At 43.8% G+C, this 24,545-nt stretch overlaps 1 protein-coding gene across 1 annotated transcript in view; it reads left to right on the forward strand.

Annotated features, from left to right (window-relative positions):
• The first annotated feature begins 10,381 nt into the window (after positions 1-10,381).
• LOC116358602 (sodium channel protein type 3 subunit alpha-like) overlaps positions 10,382-24,545 on the forward strand; it is a 37,487-nt gene continuing 23,323 nt past the window's right edge. The window contains exons 1-5 of the mRNA XM_031810122.1: positions 10,382-10,500; positions 11,191-11,319; positions 14,633-14,724; positions 15,301-15,543; positions 16,234-16,297. Of these exons, the coding sequence (XP_031665982.1) occupies positions 10,382-10,500; positions 11,191-11,319; positions 14,633-14,724; positions 15,301-15,543; positions 16,234-16,297 (647 nt within the window). The remainder of the gene's footprint in view (positions 10,501-11,190; positions 11,320-14,632; positions 14,725-15,300; positions 15,544-16,233; positions 16,298-24,545) is intronic.

Below are 24,545 nucleotides of genomic sequence, written 5' to 3' on the forward strand. Positions count from 1 at the left end.
TTGTTTGGCGCTGGAGCCCTTTGTTGTGTTGCTGTGTAGTATAGAGACACTTCATTTCAAAAACAGTTCTATCAGTTTGCCAATTGTTTGTTTGCTTGTTAAGCAGGAGGTATTTTCCAGGTAGCCGACTCAGTATAATGTCACAAAAACATGGCAGATTTAACGTAACCCCTCACCCAGAAAAAACTCAACTGGTACCACTTTCTAATTGTCCCCTTAAAAAAAACTAAAAAGCCACACCCGGCCATGCGTCATATACTGTACTGTACAATCAGCCAATTTCTAATATTTACAGATTCCAATAGTAGGATCCCATTGGATTTTTCCATAGTCCCATTTTTGAAACAGCTTTGTGATGTTCCTCCCTGGCATCGCCAACCAAATCCCTTGATCTGCTGCTCTTAATCTCCCAAATGAAATAAGAGCAAGGAGATTTCACGTCACATGACGGCTGCCTATTAGTTCTCAGACGGACGGCTTGTCCTTTGCACGACTGAATCCCTCCATCCTCTCTTTCTCTACTGAATCCCTCCATCCTCTCTTTCTCTACTGAATCCCTCCATCCTCTCTTTCTCTACTGAATCCACCCATTCTCTCTTTCTCTACTGAATCCCTCCATCCTCTCTCTACTGAATCCACCCATCCTCTCTTTCTCTACTGAATCCCTCCATCCTCTCTCTACTGAATCTACCCATCCTCTCTTTCTCTACTGAATCCCTCCATCCTCTCTCTACTGAATCCACCCATCCTCTCTTTCTCTACTGAATCCCTCCATCCTCTCTCTACTGAATCTACCCATCCTCTCTTTCTCTACTGAATCCCTCCATCCTCTCTTTCTCTACTGAATTCATCCATCCTCTCTTTCTCTACTGAATCCCTCCATCCTCTCTCTACTGAATCTACCCATCCTCTCTTTCTCTACTGAATCCCTCCATCCTCTCTTTCTCTACTGAATCCACCCATCCTCTCTCTACTGAAACATTCATCCTCTCTTTCTCTACTGAATCCCTCCATCCTCTCTTCCTCTACTGAAACATTCATCCTCTCTTCCTTTACTGAATCCACCCACCCTCTCTTTTTCTACTGAATTCATCCATCCTCTCTTCCTCTACTGAATCCCTCCATCCTCTCTCTACTGAATCTACCCATCCTCTCTTTCTCTACTGAATCCCTCCATCCTCTCTCTACTGAATCTACCCATCCTCTCTTTCTCTACTGAATCCCTCCATCCTCTCTTTCTCTACTGAATTCATCCATCCTCTCTTTCTCTACTGAATCCCTCCATCCTCTCTCTACTGAATCTACCCATCCTCTCTTTCTCTACTGAATCCCTCCATCCTCTCTTTCTCTACTGAATCCACCCATCCTCTCTTTCTCTACTGAATCCCTCCATCCTCTCTCTACTGAATCTACCCATCCTCTCTTTCTCTACTGAATCCCTCCATCCTCTCTTTCTCTACTGAATTCATCCATCCTCTCTTTCTCTACCGACTCCACCCATCCTCTCTTTCTCTACTGAATCCCTCCATCCTCTCATTCTCCACTGAATTCATCCATCCTCTCTTTCTCTACTAAATCCATCCACCCTCTCTTTCTCTACTGAATCCCTCCATCCTCTCTTTCTCTACTGAATCCACCCATCCTCTCTCTACTGAAACATTCATCCTCTCTTTCTCTACTGAATCCCTCCATCCTCTCTTCCTCTACTGAAACATTCATCCTCTCTTCCTTTACTGAATCCACCCACCCTCTCTTTTTCTACTGAATTCATCCATCCTCTCTTTCTCTAATACATCCATCCTCTCTTTCTCGACTGAATCCCTCCATCATCTCTTTCTCTACTGAATCCACCCATCCTCCCTTTTTCTACTGAATCCATTCATCCTCTCTTTCTCTACTGAATCCATCCATCCTCTATTTCTCTCCTGAATCCTTCCATCCTCTCTTTTTCTACTGAATGCACCCATCCTCTCTTTCTCTACTGAATCCATCCATTCATCTTCTCTTTCTCTACTGAATCCATCCATCCTCTCTTTTTCTACTGAATCCCTCCATCCGCTCTTTCTCTACTGAATCCCTCCATCCTCTCTTCCTCTACTGAATCCACCCATCCTCTCATTTTCTACTGAATCATCCATCCTCTCTTCCTCTACTGAATCCACCCATCCTCTCTTTCTCTACTGAATACATCCATCCTCTCTTTCTCGAATACATCCACGGTCTCTTTCTCTACTGAATCCATCAATCCTCTCTTTCTCATTTGAATCATCCATCCTTTCTTTTTCTACTGAATCCACCCATTCTCTCTTTCTCTACTGAATCCCTCCATCCGCTCTTTCTCTACAGAATCTCTCCATCCTCTCTTCCTCTACTGAATCCACCCATCCTCTCTTTTTCTACAGAATCATCCACCCTCTCTTTCTCTACTGAATCCACCTATTATCTCTTTCTCTACTGAATACATCCATTCTCTCTTCTCTAATAATCCACCCATCCTCTCTTTCTCTACTAATCCATCCATCCTCTCTTCCTCTACTGAATCCATCCATCCTCTCTTTCTCTACTGAATCCATCCATCCTCTCTTTTTCTACTGAATCCATCCATCTTCTCTTTCTCTACTGAATCCATCCATCCTCTCTTTTTCTACTGAATCCATCCATCCTCTCTTTCTCTACTGAATCCATTCATCCTCTCTTTCTGCACTGAATCAATCCTCTCTTTCTCTACTGAATCCATCTATCCTCTCTTTTTCTACTGAATCCATCCATCCTCTCTTTCTCTACTGAATCCATCCATCCTAATTTTTTCTACTGAATCCATCCATCCTCTCTTTCTGCACTGAATCAATCCTCTCTTTCTCTACTGAATCCATCCATCCATCCATCCTCTCTTTCTCTACTGAATCCATCCATCCTCTCTTTTTCGACTGAATCCATCCATCCTCTCTTTCTCTACTGAATCCATTCATCCTCTCTTTCTGCACTGAATCAATCCTCTCCTTCTCTACTGAATCCATCCATCCTCTCTTTCTCTACTGAATCCATCCATCCTCTCTTTCTCTACTGAATCCATCCATCCTCTCTTTTTCTACTGAATCCATCCATCCTCTCTTTCTCTACTGAATCCATCCATCCTCTCCTTTTTCTACTGAATCCATCCATCCTCGCTTTTTCTACTGAATCATCCATCCTCTCTTCCTCTACTGAATCCATCCATTACCTCTTTCTCTAATACATCCACCCTCTCTTTCTCTACTGAATCCATCCATCCCCTCTTTCTCTACTGAATCCATCCATTCTCTCTTTCTGTACTGAATCCATCCATAATCTCTTTCTCTATTGAATTCATCCACCCCCCTCTTTTTCTACTGAATCCACCCATCCTCTCTTTTTCTACTTAATCATCCATCCTCTCTTCCTCTACTGAATCCACCCATCCTCTCTTTCTCTACTGAATCTATCCATCCTCTCTTTCTCTACTGAATCCATCCATACCCTCTTTCTCTATTGAATTCATCCACCCTCTCTTTCTCTACTGAATCCATCCATCCTCTCTCTACTGAATCCATCCATCATCTCTTCCTCTCATACATCCATCATCTATTTCTCTACTGAATTCATCCACCCCCTCTTTCTCTACTGAATTCATCCACCCTCTCTTTCTCTACTGAATTCATCCACCCTCTCTTTCTCTATTGAATCCATCCATACTCTCTTTCTCTACTGAATTCATCCACCCTCTCTTTCTCTACTGAATTCATCCACCCTCTCTTTCTCTACTGAATCCATCCCATCTTCTCTTCCTCTACTGAACCCATCCTCTCGTTCTCTACTGAATCCATCCATCCTTCTTTCTCTACTGAATCCATCCATCCTCTCTTTCTCTACTGAATCCATCCATCCTCTCCTTCTCTACTGAATCCATCCATCCTCTCTTTCTCTACTGAAATCATCCACCCCCTCTTTCTCTACTGAATCCATCCATCCTCTCATTCTCTACTAAATCCATCCATCCTCTCGTTCTCCTCTCGTTCCCTACTAAATCCATCCATCCTCTCGTTCTCTGCTAAATACATCCATCCTCTTATTCTCTACTAAATCCATCCATCCTCTCCTTCTCTTCTAAATCCATCCATCCTCTCGTTCTCCTCTCTTTCTCTACTAAATCAATCCATCCTCTCGTTCTCTACTAAATCAATCCATCCTCTCGTTCTCTACTGAATCCATCCTCTTGTTCTCTGCTGAATCCATCCATCCTCTCTTTCTCTACTGAATTCATACACCTTCTCTTTCTCTCCTGAATCCATCCATCCTTCTTTCTCTACTGAATCCATCCATCTTCTCTTTCTCTCCTGAATCCATCCATCCTTCTTTCTCTACTGAATCCATCCATCCTCTCTTTCTCTACTGAATCCATCCATCCTCTCTTTCTCTACTAAATCAATCCATCCTTTCATTCTCTACTAAATCCATCCTCTCGTTCTCTACTGAATCCATCCTCTTGTTCTCTGCTGAATCCATCCATCCTCTCTTTCTCTACTGAATTCATACACCTTCTCTTTCTCTCCTGAATCCATCCATCCTTCTTTCTCTACTGAATCCATCCATCCTCTCTTTCTCTACTAAATCATCCACCCCCTCTTTCTCTACTGAATCCATCCATCCTCTCTTTCTCTACTAAATCATCCACCCCCTCTTTCTCTACTGAATTCATCCACCCTCTCTTTCTCTATTGAATCCATCCATACTCTCTTTCTCTACTGAATTCATCCACCCTCTCTTTCTCTACTGAATTCATCCACCCTCTCTTTCTCTACTGAATCCATCCCATCTTCTCTTCCTCTACTGAACCCATCCTCTCGTTCTCTACTGAATCCATCCATCCTTCTTTCTCTACTGAATCCATCCATCCTCTCTTTCTCTACTGAATCCATCCATCCTCTCCTTCTCTACTGAATCCATCCATCCTCTCTTTCTCTACTGAAATCATCCACCCCCTCTTTCTCTACTGAATCCATCCATCCTCTCATTCTCTACTAAATCCATCCATCCTCTCGTTCTCCTCTCGTTCCCTACTAAATCCATCCATCCTCTCGTTCTCTGCTAAATACATCCATCCTCTTATTCTCTACTAAATCCATCCATCCTCTCCTTCTCTTCTAAATCCATCCATCCTCTCGTTCTCCTCTCTTTCTCTACTAAATCAATCCATCCTCTCGTTCTCTACTAAATCAATCCATCCTCTCGTTCTCTACTGAATCCATCCTCTTGTTCTCTGCTGAATCCATCCATCCTCTCTTTCTCTACTGAATTCATACACCTTCTCTTTCTCTCCTGAATCCATCCATCCTTCTTTCTCTACTGAATCCATCCATCTTCTCTTTCTCTCCTGAATCCATCCATCCTTCTTTCTCTACTGAATCCATCCATCCTCTCTTTCTCTACTGAATCCATCCATCCTCTCTTTCTCTACTAAATCAATCCATCCTTTCATTCTCTACTAAATCCATCCTCTCGTTCTCTACTGAATCCATCCTCTTGTTCTCTGCTGAATCCATCCATCCTCTCTTTCTCTACTGAATTCATACACCTTCTCTTTCTCTCCTGAATCCATCCATCCTTCTTTCTCTACTGAATCCATCCATCTTCTCTTTCTCTCCTGAATCCATCCATCCTTCTTTCTCTACTGAATCCATCCATCCTCTCTTTCTCTACTGAATCCATCCATCCTCTCTTTCTCTACTAAATCAATCCATCCTTTCATTCTCTACTAAATCCATCCTCTCGTTCTCTACTGAATCCATCCTCTTGTTCTCTGCTGAATCCATCCATCCTCTCTTTCTCTACTGAATTCATACACCTTCTCTTTCTCTCCTGAATCCATCCATCCTTCTTTCTCTACTGAATCCATCCATCCTCTCTTTCTCTACTAAATCATCCACCCCCTCTTTCTCTACTGAATCCATCCATCCTCTCTTTCTCTACTAAATCATCCACCCCCCTCTTTCTCTACTGAATTCATCCACCCTCTCTTTCTCTATTGAATCCATCCATACTCTCTTTCTCTACTGAATTCATCCACCCTCTCTTTCTCTACTGAATTCATCCACCCTCTCTTTCTCTACTGAATCCATCCCATCTTCTCTTCCTCTACTGAACCCATCCTCTCGTTCTCTACTGAATCCATCCATCCTTCTTTCTCTACTGAATCCATCCATCCTCTCTTTCTCTACTGAATCCATCCATCCTCTCCTTCTCTACTGAATCCATCATCCTCTCTTTCTCTACTGAAATCACCCACCCCCTCTTTCTCTACTGAATCCATCCATCCTCTCATTCTCTACTAAATCCATCCATCCTCTCGTTCTCCTCTCGTTCCCTACTAAATCCATCCATCCTCTCGTTCTCTGCTAAATACATCCATCCTCTTATTCTCTACTAAATCCATCCATCCTCTCCTTCTCTTCTAAATCCATCCATCCTCTCGTTCTCCTCTCTTTCTCTACTAAATCAATCCATCCTCTCGTTCTCTACTAAATCAATCCATCCTCTCGTTCTCTACTGAATCCATCCTCTTGTTCTCTGCTGAATCCATCCATCCTCTCTTTCTCTACTGAATTCATACACCTTCTCTTTCTCTCCTGAATCCATCCATCCTTCTTTCTCTACTGAATCCATCCATCTTCTCTTTCTCTCCTGAATCCATCCATCCTTCTTTCTCTACTGAATCCATCCATCCTCTCTTTCTCTACTGAATCCATCCATCCTCTCTTTCTCTACTAAATCAATCCATCCTTTCATTCTCTACTAAATCCATCCTCTCGTTCTCTACTGAATCCATCCTCTTGTTCTCTGCTGAATCCATCCATCCTCTCTTTCTCTACTGAATTCATACACCTTCTCTTTCTCTCCTGAATCCATCCATCCTTCTTTCTCTACTGAATCCATCCATCCTCTCTTTCTCTACTAAATCATCCACCCCCTCTTTCTCTACTGAATCCATCCATCCTCTCTTTCTCTACTAAATCATCCACCCCCTCTTTCTCTACTGAATTCATCCACCCTCTCTTTCTCTATTGAATCCATCCATACTCTCTTTCTCTACTGAATTCATCCACCCTCTCTTTCTCTACTGAATTCATCCACCCTCTCTTTCTCTACTGAATCCATCCCATCTTCTCTTCCTCTACTGAACCCATCCTCTCGTTCTCTACTGAATCCATCCATCCTTCTTTCTCTACTGAATCCATCCATCCTCTCTTTCTCTACTGAATCCATCCATCCTCTCCTTCTCTACTGAATCCATCCATCCTCTCTTTCTCTACTGAAATCATCCACCCCCTCTTTCTCTACTGAATCCATCCATCCTCTCATTCTCTACTAAATCCATCCATCCTCTCGTTCTCCTCTCGTTCCCTACTAAATCCATCCATCCTCTCGTTCTCTGCTAAATACATCCATCCTCTTATTCTCTACTAAATCCATCCATCCTCTCCTTCTCTTCTAAATCCATCCATCCTCTCGTTCTCCTCTCTTTCTCTACTAAATCAATCCATCCTCTCGTTCTCTACTAAATCAATCCATCCTCTCGTTCTCTACTGAATCCATCCTCTTGTTCTCTGCTGAATCCATCCATCCTCTCTTTCTCTACTGAATTCATACACCTTCTCTTTCTCTCCTGAATCCATCCATCCTTCTTTCTCTACTGAATCCATCCATCTTCTCTTTCTCTCCTGAATCCATCCATCCTTCTTTCTCTACTGAATCCATCCATCCTCTCTTTCTCTACTGAATCCATCCATCCTCTCTTTCTCTACTAAATCAATCCATCCTTTCATTCTCTACTAAATCCATCCTCTCGTTCTCTACTGAATCCATCCTCTTGTTCTCTGCTGAATCCATCCATCCTCTCTTTCTCTACTGAATTCATACACCTTCTCTTTCTCTCCTGAATCCATCCATCCTTCTTTCTCTACTGAATCCACCCATCCTCTCTTTCTTTACTGAATCCATCCATCCTCTCTTTCTCTACTAAATCATCCACCCCCTCTTTCTCTACTGAATCCATCCATCCTCTCATTCTCTACTAAATCCACCCATCCTCTCGTTCTCATCTCGTTCCCTACTACATCCATCCATCGTCTCGTTCTCTGCTAAATACATCCATCCTCTTATTCTCTACTAAATCCATCCATCATCTCCTTCTCTTCTAAATCCATCCATCCTCTCGTTCTCCTCTCATTCTCTACTAAATCCATCCATCCTCTCTTTCTCTACTAAATCAATCCATCCTCTCATTCTCTACTGAATCCATCCTCTCGTTCTCTGCTGAATCCATCCTCTCGTTCTCTACTGAATCCATCCTCTTGTTCTCTACTGAATCCATCCTCTTGTTCTCTGCTGAATCCATCCATCCTCTCGTTCTTAACTGTGCTACAGTATATATATATTCTGTTCTGTACTATACTATCGGGGTTTAAAAATCTATCCCTAACAATTGCAATGGTTCACACTTACTGTGTTAGCAAATGTGCTGTTAATGTCAAGATGTAGATATATGTTTGTGGGTGAAATGCTAGATAACATCTTCATTTCCTTCTTATTTTCTTTAGTAAGAGTCCACTTTGTTAGAAATATTCACTACAGAATTCTGGAAACAAATCATAAAAGAGAGACATCTTAAGCCAGGTGTACACGACACGATTTAGCTGTCCCAAACAAGTTTTTGAGATCGGAGACAAAATCCCCATGTCGTTGCCTAGTCGAGGCACGCAGCCGTCACAGACGATCGTTTAATACGAGCGGGTCAGAGACTTCAATCTGAGGTCTACCGATTCTGTCTCTTTGAGCCGTCCCAGACATCCCGATATTTTCAAACATGTTTCATTTTTATCAGCCCGAAAATCTGCAACGCTCTTGTAGTGTGTGATGTGCTACGACAGAGTTTTGAGAACGGTGATCGGCAATAGCCAATGAGAGTTCGCCAGAGAAGAAGCTTAGCGACATGATGTCGTTGTTTCACATCACCCAGAATGTGTAGACTCTCCAGCAGGAGCCATAACTAATACCAGCTAGCCAGTATGCATTTTTACTTTAATTAAAAGCAAAAGTGTCAAATTGTTATTCACAAGCAATGTTTGTTTTTTTGATATTTCAACTCTGTATAACAAGCTCGAATGTCTGACCGCAAATGTTTAATGGGCTACTTTGAGCCACAGCTTGTTCTAGTTATGTTAGCAATCTAATCACATCTTCACACCATTCTGATGTGATGTGACATCATTCTGATGTGATGTGACACCATTCTGATGTGATGTGACACCATTCTGATGTGATGTAGCACCATTCTGATGTGATGTGATGTGACACCATTCTGATGTGATGTGACACCATTCTGATGTGATGTGACACCATTCTGATGTGATGTGACACCATTCTGATGTGATGTAGCACCATTCTGATGTGATGTGATGTGACATCATTCTGATGTGATGTGACACCATTCTGATGTGATGTAGCACCATTCTGATGTGATGTGACACCATTCTGATGTGATGTGACACCATTCTGATGTGATGTAGCACCATTCTGATGTGATGTAGCACCATTCTGATGTGATGTGACACCATTCTGATGTGATGTAGCATCATTCTGATGTGATGTGAAACCATTCTGATGTGATGTGACATCATTCTGATGTGATGTGACACCATTCTGATGTGATGTGACACCATTCTGATGTGATGTGACACCATTCTGATGTGATGTAGCACCATTCTGATGTGATGTAGCACCATTCTGATGTGATGTGACACCATTCTGATGTGATGTGACACCATTCTGATGTGATGTGACACCATTCTGATGTGATGTGACACCATTCTGATGTCACATAATTTACTGGCAACACAAAACAACTACAGGAAAGACTATTGTTTTAATGTGAGAGGCTCAGCTCAGATTGTAGGATTTTTGGGGGGGAAAGTCGTGTAGTGTACGCCCAGTATTAGAGACGCGGAGAAAAACACATCCCCAGTCTCAAGCTATAACCTGAAAGCTAAGGGTGATCTATGATGTATGAACTACCTTAACGACAACCCAACTGGTCATGGGAGCCGGAACAAGCTATCATGCAAGCATTTACTGAATATAAAATGAACAGGGTAGTCGTGAGGAGGACCTTGCTAACAAGGACAAACTTAGTCAGTTTATTTACCCTCATGGTTTATTTACCCTCATATTTCAAAGGATTATTTTCCATTGAAAGGATGTCTAGTTCCCAGAATTACATCACTAATATAAACATTTTCACGGCAAAAAAAAAAAGAGTAACTTAATTTAGAGCGAAGGTGTGGTAAGTACAGTACATTTGACAAAACATATGCGAATTTACTTTAACCTTTTCTTCACATTATTCAGCTTGTTCATTATGTGTACTATTCTGACCAACTGTTGCTTCATGGCCATGTCGGACCCTGCCCCTTGGACGAAGTATCTGGAGTGAGTAATACGTCTACACTTCCTCCCTCCTTAGTACACTTCTTTTGATGGTGAATACACTGTTTCCCCTGTGATAGGAACTTCCTCTGTCTCCCCCCCCCCTATTTTTAATTTTTTTTGTCCCAATATTGAGCGTTGCCACGGTGTGTTGCTACAGTAACAGTAACAGTGTGTGAATCCTGATCGGCGAGTTACTGTATTTCAAATGTAAGTAGCCTACATCAAGCATGTGATACGGTCGGCTCACTCACTGCACTTGGAATGTCACATGACAATGAATCCTTGGCGTTGGTGTATAAATGCCCAACACTTCGCCACCAACACTTTTCAACCAGGTTTTTTTCTTATTAAATATCTTTTTACAATTGGAATGGGATGAATGCTGAAACTTCCAATTCCGTTACTGAATGTTTATACCTGAGGTAAAACTAGCCTCTGACACAAAGTATTCTGGGAATGCATGACATGACACACACTCACCCTTGCTAGCTAACAATACCTTGCTTGTATACACCATATTTTTACATTCAGCTTTTTTTGGCATTTACATTTACTTTCAAAGGGTTGATTGAGAGCTAAATGAGTTGAAACACTATTATTTTATACCTTAACGAATGATCTCTCTTCATTCCATCCAGTGCTATTGCCTAATACTGTGTCGTTTTGAATCCACTAAATTATATTTTCCAGGTACACGTTCACCGGTATCTACACCTTTGAGTCCATGATAAAGATATTTGCGAGAGGATTCTGTGTCGGGCCGTTCACCTTCCTGAGAGACCCATGGAACTGGCTAGATTTTAGTGTAATCTCTATGGCGTGAGTACCACTCCTTTGGTCTGGTATTTCTACTCCTTCACCCCTAGCCACATCCTGTTCAATTGCTAGGTTTTTGCCATCCAGGGGCTTTTGATACATCCCAAAGAGAGAGAGAGAGAGAGAGAGAGACATAGATGTCATTTAGGTGAATGACATGTGGATTTAATATTCATTATTTAAAATGAAAACATCACTTGACTTTGGGACTTACCGGGTACTTAAAGGGTTGCATTGTGAATGGACTTCTGAGAGTGAACTAAACAATGTCAGAGAGGATAATGGAGGGAGGATGATCTAGAAACCCGTCCGTGGTGATACAGCTAGAGAGGATACAGCTAGAGAGGATACAGCTAGAGAGGATACAGCTATAGAGGATACAGCTATAGAGGATACAGCTAGGGAGGATACAGCTAGAGAGGATACAGCTAGAGAGGATACAGCTAGAGAGGATACAGCTAGAGAGGATACAGCTATAGAGGATACAGCTATAGAGGATACAGCTAGAGAGGATACAGCTAGAGAGGATACAGCTATAGAGGAGAGAGAGAGAGAAAGCGAGAGAGGGAGAGAGAGAGAAAGCGAGAGAGGGAGAGAGAGAGAAAGCGAGAGAGAGAGAGAGAGAGAAAGCGAGAGAGAGAGGGAGAGAGAGAGAAAGCGAGAGAGAGAGGGAGAGAGAGAGAGAGAGAGAGAGAGAAAGCGAAAGCGAGAGAGAGTTTGAGGAAACAGGACTCTGGAGAGCTGAGAGATCCAGAGAGAGTCTCTAACGGCAACAGTGCCTAGGGACCATTACTATAGGAGTTTTAAGCACCTTTATCCCCACACGCAATATCACATCCCATCACATGATACACACATAAGGTCGCATTTATTATGACAATAACAAGGTTGTGAGATTACATCTGACTCCTCCTCCATAGTTTATACATCCTGAATATGTTAGGACCTGCTGGGTAATGAAACAACTCTTTCAGTACACTGGACCAGGACAGAACACCATAAGGCTGCTCAACCGTTTAGGGCTTTAGGCTATATATAGGAGAGAGACAGAGAGAGAGGACACAGCTAGGGCCATGTTCACTAAGCCTCAGCTCTCTAAATGATGCTCAGTTACAGGGATGCACCTGTTCCCCACCACTTAGAATAAATAAACATCACCATCATCACTACCATCATCATCATCACCATCATCACTACCACAGGGATGCACCTGTTCCTCACCACTTAGAATAAATAAACATCACCATCATCACTACCATCATCATCATCATCACCATCATACACCACCGTGCTTCTACACCTGCATTGCTTGCTGTTTGGGGTTTTAGGCTGGGTTTCTGTACAGCACTTTGAGATATCAGCTGATGTACGTAGGGCTATATAAATAAATTTGATTTGATTTGATTTGATCATCACTACCACAGGGATGCACCTGTTCCTCACCACTTAGAATAAATAAACATCACCATCATCACTACCATCATCATCATCACCATCATCACTACCACAGGGATGCACCTGTTCCTCACCACTTAGAATAAATAAACATCACCATCATCACTACCATCATCATCATCACCATCATCACTACCATCATCATCATCACCATCACCATCATCATCATCATCATCACCATCATCACTACCATCATCATCATCATCACCATCATCACTACCACAGGGATGCACCTGTTCCTCACCACTTAGAATAAATAAACATCACCGCCATCACTACCATCATCATCATCACCATCATCACTACTATCATCATCATCATCACCATCATCATCATCATCATCATCACCATCATCACTACCATCATCATCATCATCACCATCATCACTACCACAGGGATGCACCTGTTCCTCACCACTTAGAATAAATAAACATCACCACCATCACTACCATCATCATCATCACCATCATCACTACCATCATCATCATCACCATCACCATCATCATCATCATCACCATCATCACTACCATCATCATCATCATCACTACCACAGGGATGCACCTGTTCCTCACCACTTAGAATAAATAAACATCACCATCATCACTACCATCATCATCATCACCATCATCACTACCACAGGGATGCACCTGTTCCTCACCACTTAGAATAAATAAACATCACCATCATCACTACCATCATCATTATCATCATCATCACCATCATCATCATCATCATCACTACCATCATCATCATCATCATCATCACCATCCTCACTACCATCACCATCATTACCATCATCACCATCATCATCACTACCATCACCAACACCATCATCACTACCATCATCACTACCATCATCATCACCATCATCATCACCATCATCATCATCACTACCATCATCACTACCATCATCATCACCACCATCATCACTACCATCATCATCATCATCATCACCATCATCACCACCATCATCATCACCATCCCATTCATCATCATCACCATCACCACCATCACCATCATCATCATCATCACTACCATCATCATCATCACCATCATCACTACCATCATCATCACCATCATTATCACCTTCACCATCATCATCACTACCAACATCATAACCATCATCATCACCATCATCACTACCATCATCATCGTCACTATCATCATCATCACTATCATCATCATCACCATCATCACTACCATCATCACCATCATCATCACTACCATCACTACCATCATCATCATCACTATCATCATCATCATCACTATCATCATCATCCCCATCTCTACCATCACTATCATCATCATCACTATCATCATCACCATCACCATCATCATCACCATCATCATATTGACACAAAGTGTCTTGTACTGTAGAAGGAAAATGTACCCAAACGCGGGTCAGCCCTGTACCCAAACACGGGTCAGCCCTGTACCCAAACGCGGGTCAGCCCTGTACCCAAACGCGGGTCAGCCCTGTACCCAAACGCGGGTCAGCCCTGCTGGAACAAGAAGGGAATCAGGTGCTCGACTGAGGGACTTGATAACACCCAAAACATTTCTTATCCTAGGCCTCCTGAAGTGTGTTTGTTTGTTTGTTGTACTGTAGTTGACCACCTACAAGCCAACTGAGTAGAGATGAGTTTCTTAATCAAGTCACAGCGATCATTGAAGGGCAATGCCCTGTTAAAATTCTCTCTCTTTATAGATTAATTTATACCTTTAGTGCTGCACGTGTCCATTTCTCTCCTGTCTTTAAAACCCCCGTTCTGTCCACTCTGAATCAGTCTGATATCTGTTTAGCCAGCCGGTGCTGCATTTATGGGACAGCATTGTCCTCATGTCTTTCATCATGTTGCAGATATCTCACGGAGTTTGTGGATCTGGGAAACGTGTCTGCGTTGAGAACATTCAGGGTCCTCCGAGCGCTGAAAACCATCTCTGTCATTCCAGGTGAGAGAAACTATTTTCTTCTCTTCTGTCTGGGGACATTGTACTGTAAGGCTAGCTGATAGGTGTGAAGACTTGCAGGACATTGCACTGTAATGATAGCTGATAGGTGTGAAGACTTGCAGGACATTGCACTGTAATGCTAGCTGATAGGTGTGAAGACTTGCAGGACATTGCACTGTAATGATAGCTGATAGGTGTGAAGACTTGCAGGACATTGCACTGTAATGACAGCTGATAGGTGTGAAGACTTGCAGGACATTGCACTGTAATGATATCTGATAGGTGTGAAGACTTGCAGGACATTGCACTGTAATGATAGCTGATAGGTGTGAAGACTTGCAGGACATTGCACTATAATGCTAGCTGATAGGTGTGAAGACTTGCAGGACATTGCACTGTAATGATAGCTGATAGGCGTGAAGCCTTGCAGGACATTGCATTGTAATGCTAGCTGATAGGTGTGAAGCCTTGAAAGACATTGCACTGTACTGTAATGGCTGAAGACCATGGTAGGGACACTGTTTAACTGTCAAGTCTATTGGGGACATTGTATAATCTATTGTGTGTCTCCCTCAGGCCTGAAGACCATCGTTGGTGCTCTGATTCAGTCAGTGAAGAAGCTTGCGGACGTGATGATCCTGACTGTGTTCTGCCTGAGCGTGTTCGCCCTGATCGGCCTGCAGCTCTTCATGGGCATCCTGCGGCAGAAGTGCGTCCGTAGCGCGGCACACTGCGTCAACTCGTCATACAACGTCAACGACACCTTCACCTGCAACAACAGGACCTGGAGCTCCATGAACGACTTCGTCACCAATGAAGGTTTTTTTTGGGGGGGGGGGGGGGGGGTCATGTCCTTTCGGTCTGTTCTGCGCTGTAGGCACGGCCAGTTTGGAAGCCTTTGTTAAGGCCAATACGAGTGCAAGGGATATGACACACTAAATACGAATTGGTATGCTGCAATATAAAATTACACTCAGTACTGTAATTGGTCAGTTGGTAGAGGATGGTGCTTGCAAAGCCAGAATTGTGGGTTCAATTCCCGGAGTCATATGTCTTCTGCATTTAATCCAACACTCTTAGACTGTAAGTTGCTTTAGATCAAATCGTCTGCCAAATGGCATGTATAAGGTAGGCGGGCGGGTGCACAGTGATGATGGGTCAAAGCTGTAGTGTGTATTACTGGGGCGGCAGGTAGCCTAGTGGTTGGAGCGTTGGGCCAGTAACTCAAAAGGTTGCTAGTTCAAAATCCCCGTGCTGACATGGTACAAATCTGTAATTCTTCCCCCTGAACAAGGCAGTGAGCCCACTGTAAATAAGATTATTTTTTTCTCTTAACTGATTAGCTTAGTTAAATAAAGGTTCAATTAAAATAAAAATGAGTGTTAGGTTACTGGCCGCCGGAACGACCAGCTCAGGAACTCTCAATCGGTTGGACCATGTAAAAGCAGGCCTCAAGACTGTATTGTTTTATTACCTGTGTATAAATCATGTTCCTAATCTGCTTTTCAGATAATTTCTACAAAGTTGAAGGAGCAAAGGATGCCTTAATTTGTGGATATGGACAAGATGCAGGGTAAGTCAGCTGCTGCTGTACTGGCTATTGCATAATGTTCTTCTACATAACATCTGCTTGTGAATAGTGGACTGTTAGTGAGGGTAAAGCACAGTGGACTGTTAGTGAGGGTAAAGCTGTTAGTGAGGGTAAAGCACAGTGGACTGTTAGTGAGGGTAAAGCACAGTGAACTGTTAGTGAGGGTAAAGCTGTTAGTGAGGGTAAAGCACAGTGGACTGTTAGTGAGGGTAAAGCTGTTAGTGAGGGTAAAGCACAGTGGACTGTTAGTGAGGGTAAAGCACAGTGAACTGTTAGTGAGGGTAAAGCTGTTAGTGAGGGTAAAGCACAGTGAACTGTTAGTGAGGGTAAAGCATAGTGGACTGTTAGTGAGGGTAAAGCACAGTGGACTGTTAGTGAGGGTAAAGCTGTTAGTGAGGGTAAAGCACAGTGGACTGTTAGTGAGGGTAAAGCTGTTAGTGAGGGTAAAGCACAGTGAACTGTTAGTGAGGGTAAAGCTGTTAGTGAGGGTAAAGCATAGTGAACTGTTAGTGAGGGTAAAGCTGTTAGTGAGGGTAAAGCATAGTGAACTGTTAGTGAGGGTAAAGCATAGTGAACTGTTAGTGAGGGTAAAGCTGTTAGTGAGGGTAAAGCACAGTGAACTGTTAGTGAGGGTAAAGCACAGTGGACTGTTAGTGAGGGTAAAGCACAGTGAACTGTTAGTGAGGGTAAAGCATAGTGGACTGTTAGTGAGGGTAAAGCATAGTGAACTGTTAGTGAGGGTAAAGCTGTTAGTGAGGGTAAAGCATAGTGAACTGTTAGTGAGGGTAAAGCATAGTGGACTGTTAGTGAGGGTAAAGCTGTTAGTGAGGGTAAAGCATAGTGGACTGTTAGTGAGGGTAAAGTATAGTGGACTGTTAGTGAGGGTAAAGCTGTTAGTGAGGGTAAAGTATAGTGGACTGTTAGTGAGGGTAAAGCTGTTAGTGAGGGTAAAGCTGTTAGTGAGGGTAAAGCACAGTGAACTGTTAGTGAGGGTAAAGCATAGTGAACTGTTAGTGAGGGTAAAGCTGTTAGTGAGGGTAAAGCACAGTGGACTGTTAGTGAGGGTAAAGCTGTTAGTGAGGGTAAAGTATAGTGGACTGTTAGTGAGGGTAAAGCATAGTGGACTGTTAGTGAGGGTAAAGCTGTCAGTAAGGGTAAAGCTGTTAGTGAGGGTAAAGCATAGTGGACTGTTAGTGAGGGTAAAGCGTAGTGGACTGTTAGTGAGGGTAAAGCGTAGTGGACTGTTAGTGAGGGTAAAGCGTAGTGGACTGTTAGTGAGGGTAAAGCTGTTAGTGAGGGTAAAGCATAGTGGACTGTTAGTGAGGGTAAAGCATAGTGGACTGTTAGTGAGGGTAAAGCTGTTAGTGAGGATAAAGTATAGTGAACTGTTAGTGAGGGTAAAGCTGTTAGTGAGGGTAAAGTATAGTGGACTGTTAGTGAGGGTAAAGCATAGTGGACTGTTAGTGAGGGTAAAGCTGTTAGTGAGGGTAAAGCTGTTAGTGAGGGTAAAGCATAGTGGACTGTTAGTGAGGGTAAAGCGTTGTGAACTGTTAGTGAGGGTAAAGCTGTTAGTGAGGGTAAAGCATAGTGAACTGTTAGTGAGGGTAAAGCGTAGTGAACTGTTAGTGAGGGTAAAGCGTGATGGGCAGCAAACAATTATATGTACTACACTAGTCCAGACAGGACAAAGCTAGAGCTCCTCCCAAGCCATATTCAAATGCATAGTGTCAGGGTATAGCCTTAGCCCCTAGCCCCTAGCATGTCAGGTTATAGCAGCCAAGCATGTCAGGTTATAGCCCCTAGCATGTCAGGGTAGAGCCCCTAGCATGTCAGGGTAGAGCCCCTAGCATGTCAGGTTATAGCAGCCAAGCATGTCAGGTTATAGCCCCTAGCATGTCAGGGTATAGCCCCTAGCATGTCAGGTTGTAGCCCCTAGCATGTCAGGGTATAGCCCCTAGCATGTCAGGTTATAGCCCCTAGCATGTCAGGGTATAGCCCCTAGCATGTCAGGTTATAGCCCCTAGGGGTATAGCCAGGGTATAGCCCCTAGCATGTCAGGTTATAGCCCCTAGCATGTCAGGGTATAGCACCTAGCATGTCAGATTATAGCACCTAGCATGTCAGGGTATAGCCCCTAGCATGTCAGGTTATAGCCCCTAGCATGTCAGGTTATAGCCCCTAGCATGTCAGGGTAGAGCCCCTAGCATGTTAGGATATAACCTCTAGCCCCTAGCGTGTCAGGGTATAACCTCTAGCCCCTAGCATGTCAGGTTATATCCCCTAGCATGTCAGGTTATAGCAGCCAAGCATGTCAGGTTATAGCCCCTAGCATGTCAGGTTATAGCCCCTAGCATGTCAGGTTATAGCCCCTAGCATGTCAGGTTATAGCACCTAGCATGTCAGATTATAGCACCTAGCATGTCAGGTTATAGCCCCTAGGGGTATAGCCAGGGTATAGCCCCTAGCATGTCAGGGTATAGCCCCTAGCATGTCAGGTTATAGCACCTAGCATGTCAGATTATAGCCCCTAGCATGTCAGGGTATAGCACCTAGCATGTCAGGGTATAGCACCTAGCATGTCAGGGTATAGCCCCTAGCATGTCAGGGTATAGCACCTAGCATGTCAGGGTATAGCACCTAGCATGTCAGATTATAGCTCCTAGCATGTCAGGTTATAGCCCCTAGCATGTCAGGTTATAGCACCTAGCATGTCAGATTATAGCACCTAGCATGTCAGGTTATAGCCCCTAGGGGTATAGCCAGGGTATAGCCCCTAGCATGTCAGGGTATAGCCCCTAGCATGTCAGGTTATAGCACCTAGCATGTCAGATTATAGCCCCTAGCATGTCAGGGTATAGCACCTAGCATGTCAGGGTATAGCACCTAGCATGTCAGGGTATAGCCCCTAGCATGTCAGGGTATAGCACCTAGCATGTCAGGGTATAGCACCTAGCATGTCAGGGTATAGCCCCTAGCATGTCAGATTATAGCTCCTAGCATGTCAGGTTATAGCCCCTAGCATGTCAGGTTATAGCACCTAGCATGTCAGATTATAGCACCTAGCATGTCAGGTTATAGCCCCTAGGGGTATAGCCAGGGTATAGCCCCTAGCATGTCAGGGTATAGCCCCTAGCATGTCAGGTTATAGCACCTAGCATGTCAGATTATAGCCCCTAGCATGTCAGGGTATAGCACCTAGCATGTCAGGGTATAGCACCTAGCATGTCAGGGTATAGCCCCTAGCATGTCAGGGTATAGCACCTAGCATGTCAGGGTATAGCACCTAGCATGTCAGATTATAGCTCCTAGCATGTCAGGTTATAGCCCCTAGCATGTCAGGTTATAGCACCTAGCATGTCAGATTATAGCACCTAGCATGTCAGGTTATAGCCCCTAGGGGTATAGCCAGGGTATAGCCCCTAGCATGTCAGGGTATAGCCCCTAGCATGTCAGGTTATAGCACCTAGCATGTCAGATTATAGCCCCTAGCATGTCAGGGTATAGCACCTAGCATGTCAGGGTATAGCACCTAGCATGTCAGGGTATAGCCCCTAGCATGTCAGGGTATAGCACCTAGCATGTCAGGGTATAGCACCTAGCATGTCAGGGTATAGCCCCTAGCATGTCAGATTATAGCTCCTAGCATGTCAGGTTATAGCCCCTAGCATGTCAGGTTATAGCACCTAGCATGTCAGATTATAGCACCTAGCATGTCAGGTTATAGCCCCTAGGGGTATAGCCAGGGTATAGCCCCTAGCATGTCAGGGTATAGCCCCTAGCATGTCAGGTTATAGCACCTAGCATGTCAGATTATAGCCCCTAGCATGTCAGGGTATAGCACCTAGCATGTCAGGGTATAGCACCTAGCATGTCAGGGTATAGCACCTAGCATGTCAGGGTATAGCACCTAGCATGTCAGGGTATAGCCCCTAGCATGTCAGGGTATAGCCCCTAGCATGTCAGGGTATAGCCCCTAGCATGTCAGGGTATAGCACCTAGCATTTTTTTAAATATTTTCTTTTATTTATTTATTTTTATTTAACCTTTATTTAACCAGGTAGGCTAGTTGAGAACAAGTTCTCATTTGCAACTGCGACCTGGCCAAGATAAAGCATAGCAGTGTGAGCAGACAACAAAGAGTTACACATGGAGTAAACAATTAACAAGTCAATAACACAGTAGAAAACAAAGGGGGAGTCTATATACAATGTGTGCAAAAGGCATGAGGAGGTAGGCAAATAATTACAATTTTGCAGATTAACACTGGAGTGATGAATGATCAGATGGTCATGTACAGGTAGAGATATTGGTGTGCAAAAGAGCAGAAAAGTAAATAAATAAGAACAGTATGGGGATGAGGTAGGTGAAAAAAGGTGGGCTATTTACCAATAGACTATGTACAGCTGCAGCGATCGGTTAGCTGCTCAGATAGCTGATGTTTGAAGTTGGTGAGGGAGATAAAAGTCTCCAACTTCAGCGATTTTTGCAATTCGTTCCAGTCACAGGCAGCAGAGTACTGGAACGAAAGGCGGCCAAATGAGGTGTTGGCTTTAGGGATGATCAGTGAGATACACCTGCTGGAGCGCGTGCTACGGATGGGTGTTGCCATCGTGACCAGTGAGCTGAGATAAGGCGGAGCTTTACCTAGCATGGACTTGTAGATGACCTGGAGCCAGTGGGTCTGGCGACGAATATGTAGCGAGGGCCAGCCGACTAGAGCATACAAGTCGCAGTGGTGGGTGGTATAAGGTGCTTTAGTGACAAAACGGATGGCACTGTGATAAACTGCATCCAGTTTGCTGAGTAGAGTGTTGGAAGCCATTTTGCAGCATGTCAGGTTATAGCCCCTAGCATGTCAGGTTATAGCCCCTAGCATGTCAGGGTAGAGCCCCTAGCATGTTAGGATATAACTTCTAGCCCCTAGCGTGTCAGGGTATAACCTCTAGCCCCTAGCATGTCAGGTTATATCCCCTAGCATGTCAGGTTATAGCAGCCAAGCATGTCAGGTTATAGCCCCTAGCATGTTAGGTTATAGCCCCTAGCATGTCAGGGTATAGCCCCTAGCATGTCAGGGTATAGCCCCTAGCATGTCAGATTATAGCCCCTAGCATGTCAGGTTATAGTCCCTAGCATGTCAGGGTATAGCCCCTAGCATGTCAGGGTATAGCACCTAGCATGTCAGATTATAGCTCCTAGCATGTCAGGGTATAGCCCCTAGCATGTCAGGTTATAGCCCCTAGCATGTCAGGTTATAGCACCTAGCATGTCAGATTATAGCACCTAGCATGTCAGGTTATAGCCCCTAGGGGTATAGCCAGGGTATAGCCCCTAGCATGTCAGGTTATAGCCCCTAGGGGTATAGCCAGGGTATAGCCCCTAGCATGTCAGGGTATAGCCCCTAGCATGTCAGGTTATAGCTCCTAACATGTCAGGTTATAGCCCCTAGCATGTCAGGGTATAGCACCTAGCATGTCAGATTATAGCTCCTAGCATGTCAGGTTATAGCCCCTAGCATGTCAGGTTATAGCACCTAGCATGTCAGGTTATAGCACCTAGCATGTCAGGGCCCCTAGCAGCCCTGTCTTGTCAGGGGCTGTTGAACAGAAGATTACGTCGTGATAAATCACTAGCTCTTTTATGGGTACAACCTTCTAAGTGTGGACTGTTGAGCAGCCTACCCTGCCTGCCCTCCCAGCTGGGGTAGGGGGAGGAACTGGGGGTTGGAGGGTGTATCCTTTTATGATGTAATAATTTTAAAAGATCAATGACGCTATCGTGTCTTTGGCAATGCCGGATTAAGTGATATGACATGCTATTCTATAAAATAATTTATCCGTAATTAATATTACCTGATTGAGCTAATCATGTAAATATAATTAACTAGAGAGTCGGGGCACCATGAAATAATATTTATAGAGCTGTTATCTTCCGAATAAACTCTTAAAGACCTAGTAATATTTTACATCAATAGCAGTCAATATTAATCGTCACCTTAATTCAGTCTCAGCTGAAAGTTGTAAATTATTGGTTATCTACACAAACCCTGGATAACAAGTTGAATCAGCAATACAAAATTGGGTTTAATTATTTATTTACTAAATACCTAACTAATTACACATACACATAATGAATCATAACTTCATTACAAATTACGTCATAAAGGAAAACGTCCCTAGCGGGAGGAACAGATATGACTGCTTGTTACACAAAAGAAAAGCGTCTGGGTTTGAGTGAAAGAGCGGGAAGACAGAGGAACAAAGGGTGAAGCTGTGCTATCGTAAATACATTATCTTATGCATTCTAAATTACCGCCCATTTGGAAAAGGAAAATACAATAAATATTTACTCTGAGCTGCGTTTCGGTAGGTTGGTGGTAGATGGAAGGCCGAGTTGCCCAACCGAGTCATTTGAAGAATGTCTCTGGTGGTCAATTGGATACGTTGTAGTAACGTCGTTGTGTGATAGACGGGCTACTCTGTCTGTCTGTTCCTTCCCAACCCTCGTTTGCATCTGCTGTTGCTAACTCAACGACTAGGAGGTATCACTTCTGTAGTGAATAAGAGCTCAAAGTTCATACCATTCGCAACCAAAGCTCACGCTGATGTTTACTTCGTTCTGTAGTTATTATCTGAACCATTCTGACATCGGACCGTCATCCTCACATCCTCCGAACAGGAGGTTACATTGTCGTCAAGGCTTTATATAGGAAGGGAGAGGAGGGCGTGTTTGAAAAGTTTTGTAGCCCATGTCCCTTCACAGGGCGGGCCACTGATTGAGCAGAGCCCTACCTTATGAAAACCCAAATCTCACATTTTAGAAGCTAAAATCACATTTCAACAATTCCATGTGAATCCGATAACTCTGATGTGTAGACTTTCCACTGTAGAGTTTATGTCATCTTATCATTGATGAGAATGTCACAGATGACAACCGAACTGACATCATATTCATTAAGTACCACCGCATATGTTCAATTGGTCGGATTACCAGAATATAGTTAATTTCCCCCCACCTTCTGATGTTCCCAGAATCTCTATGTTAACCAAAGGGGTTTGCAAATGTAACATCAGTAGGGTAGAGAGAGGAAAAAGGGGGAAAGAGGTATTTATGACTGTCATAAACCTACCCCCCAGGCCAACGTCATGACAACGCCATGTCATACAGTACCGTATGGCACCGTAACGTTCTACACACTGCATCACTGTCTCTGGGGTTTGTTATAGAACACTCTCTGAACTGTATGGTAGCTGGACTGCAGAAACCCTGCTCACACTACTGTATCGGACTACCTCCTCCTGCAGAAACCCTACTCACACTACTGTATCGGACTACCTCCTTCTGCAGAAACCCTACTCACACTACTGTCTAGGTCTACCTCCTTCTGCAGAAACCCTACTCACACTACTGTCTAGGTCTACCTCCTTCTGCAGAAACCCTACTCACACTACTGTCTAGGACTACCTCCTTCTGCAGAAACCCTACTCACACTACTGTCTAGGTCTACCTCCTTCTGCAGAAACCCTACTCACACTACTGTCTAGGACTACCTCCTTCTGCAGAAACCCTACTCACACTACTGTATAGGACTACCTCCTCCTGCAGAAACCCTACTCACACTACTGTATAGGACTACCTCCTTCTGCAGAAACCCTACTCACACTACTGTCTAGGTCTACCTCCTCCTGCAGAAACCCTACTCACACTACTGTATCGGTCTACCTCCTTCTGCAGAAACCCTACTCACACTACTGTATCGGACTACCTCCTCCTGCAGAAACCCTACTCACACTACTGTATAGGTCTACCTCCTTCTGCAGAAACCCTACTCACACTACTGTCTAGGTCTACCTCCTCCTGCAGAAACCCTACTCACACTACTGTCTAGGTCTACCTCCTTCTGCAGAAACCCTACTCACACTACTGTCTAGGTCTACCTCCTCCTGCAGAAACCCTACTCACACTACTGTCTAGGTCTACCTCCTTCTGCAGAAACCCTACTCACACTACTGTCTAGGTCTACCTCCTTCTGCAGAAACCCTACTCACACTACTGTCTAGGTCTACCTCCTTCTGCAGAAACCCTACTCACACTACTGTCTAGGTCTACCTCCTTCTGCAGAAACCCTACTCACACTACTGTCTAGGTCTACCTCCTTCTGCAGAAACCCTACTCACACTACTGTATCGGACTACCTCCTCCTGCAGAAACCCTACTCATACTACTGTCTAGG

The sequence above is a fragment of the Oncorhynchus kisutch genome, linkage group LG30 (genome assembly GCF_002021735.2).
Source record: "Oncorhynchus kisutch isolate 150728-3 linkage group LG30, Okis_V2, whole genome shotgun sequence".
Lineage (NCBI taxonomy): Eukaryota > Metazoa > Chordata > Actinopteri > Salmoniformes > Salmonidae > Oncorhynchus > Oncorhynchus kisutch.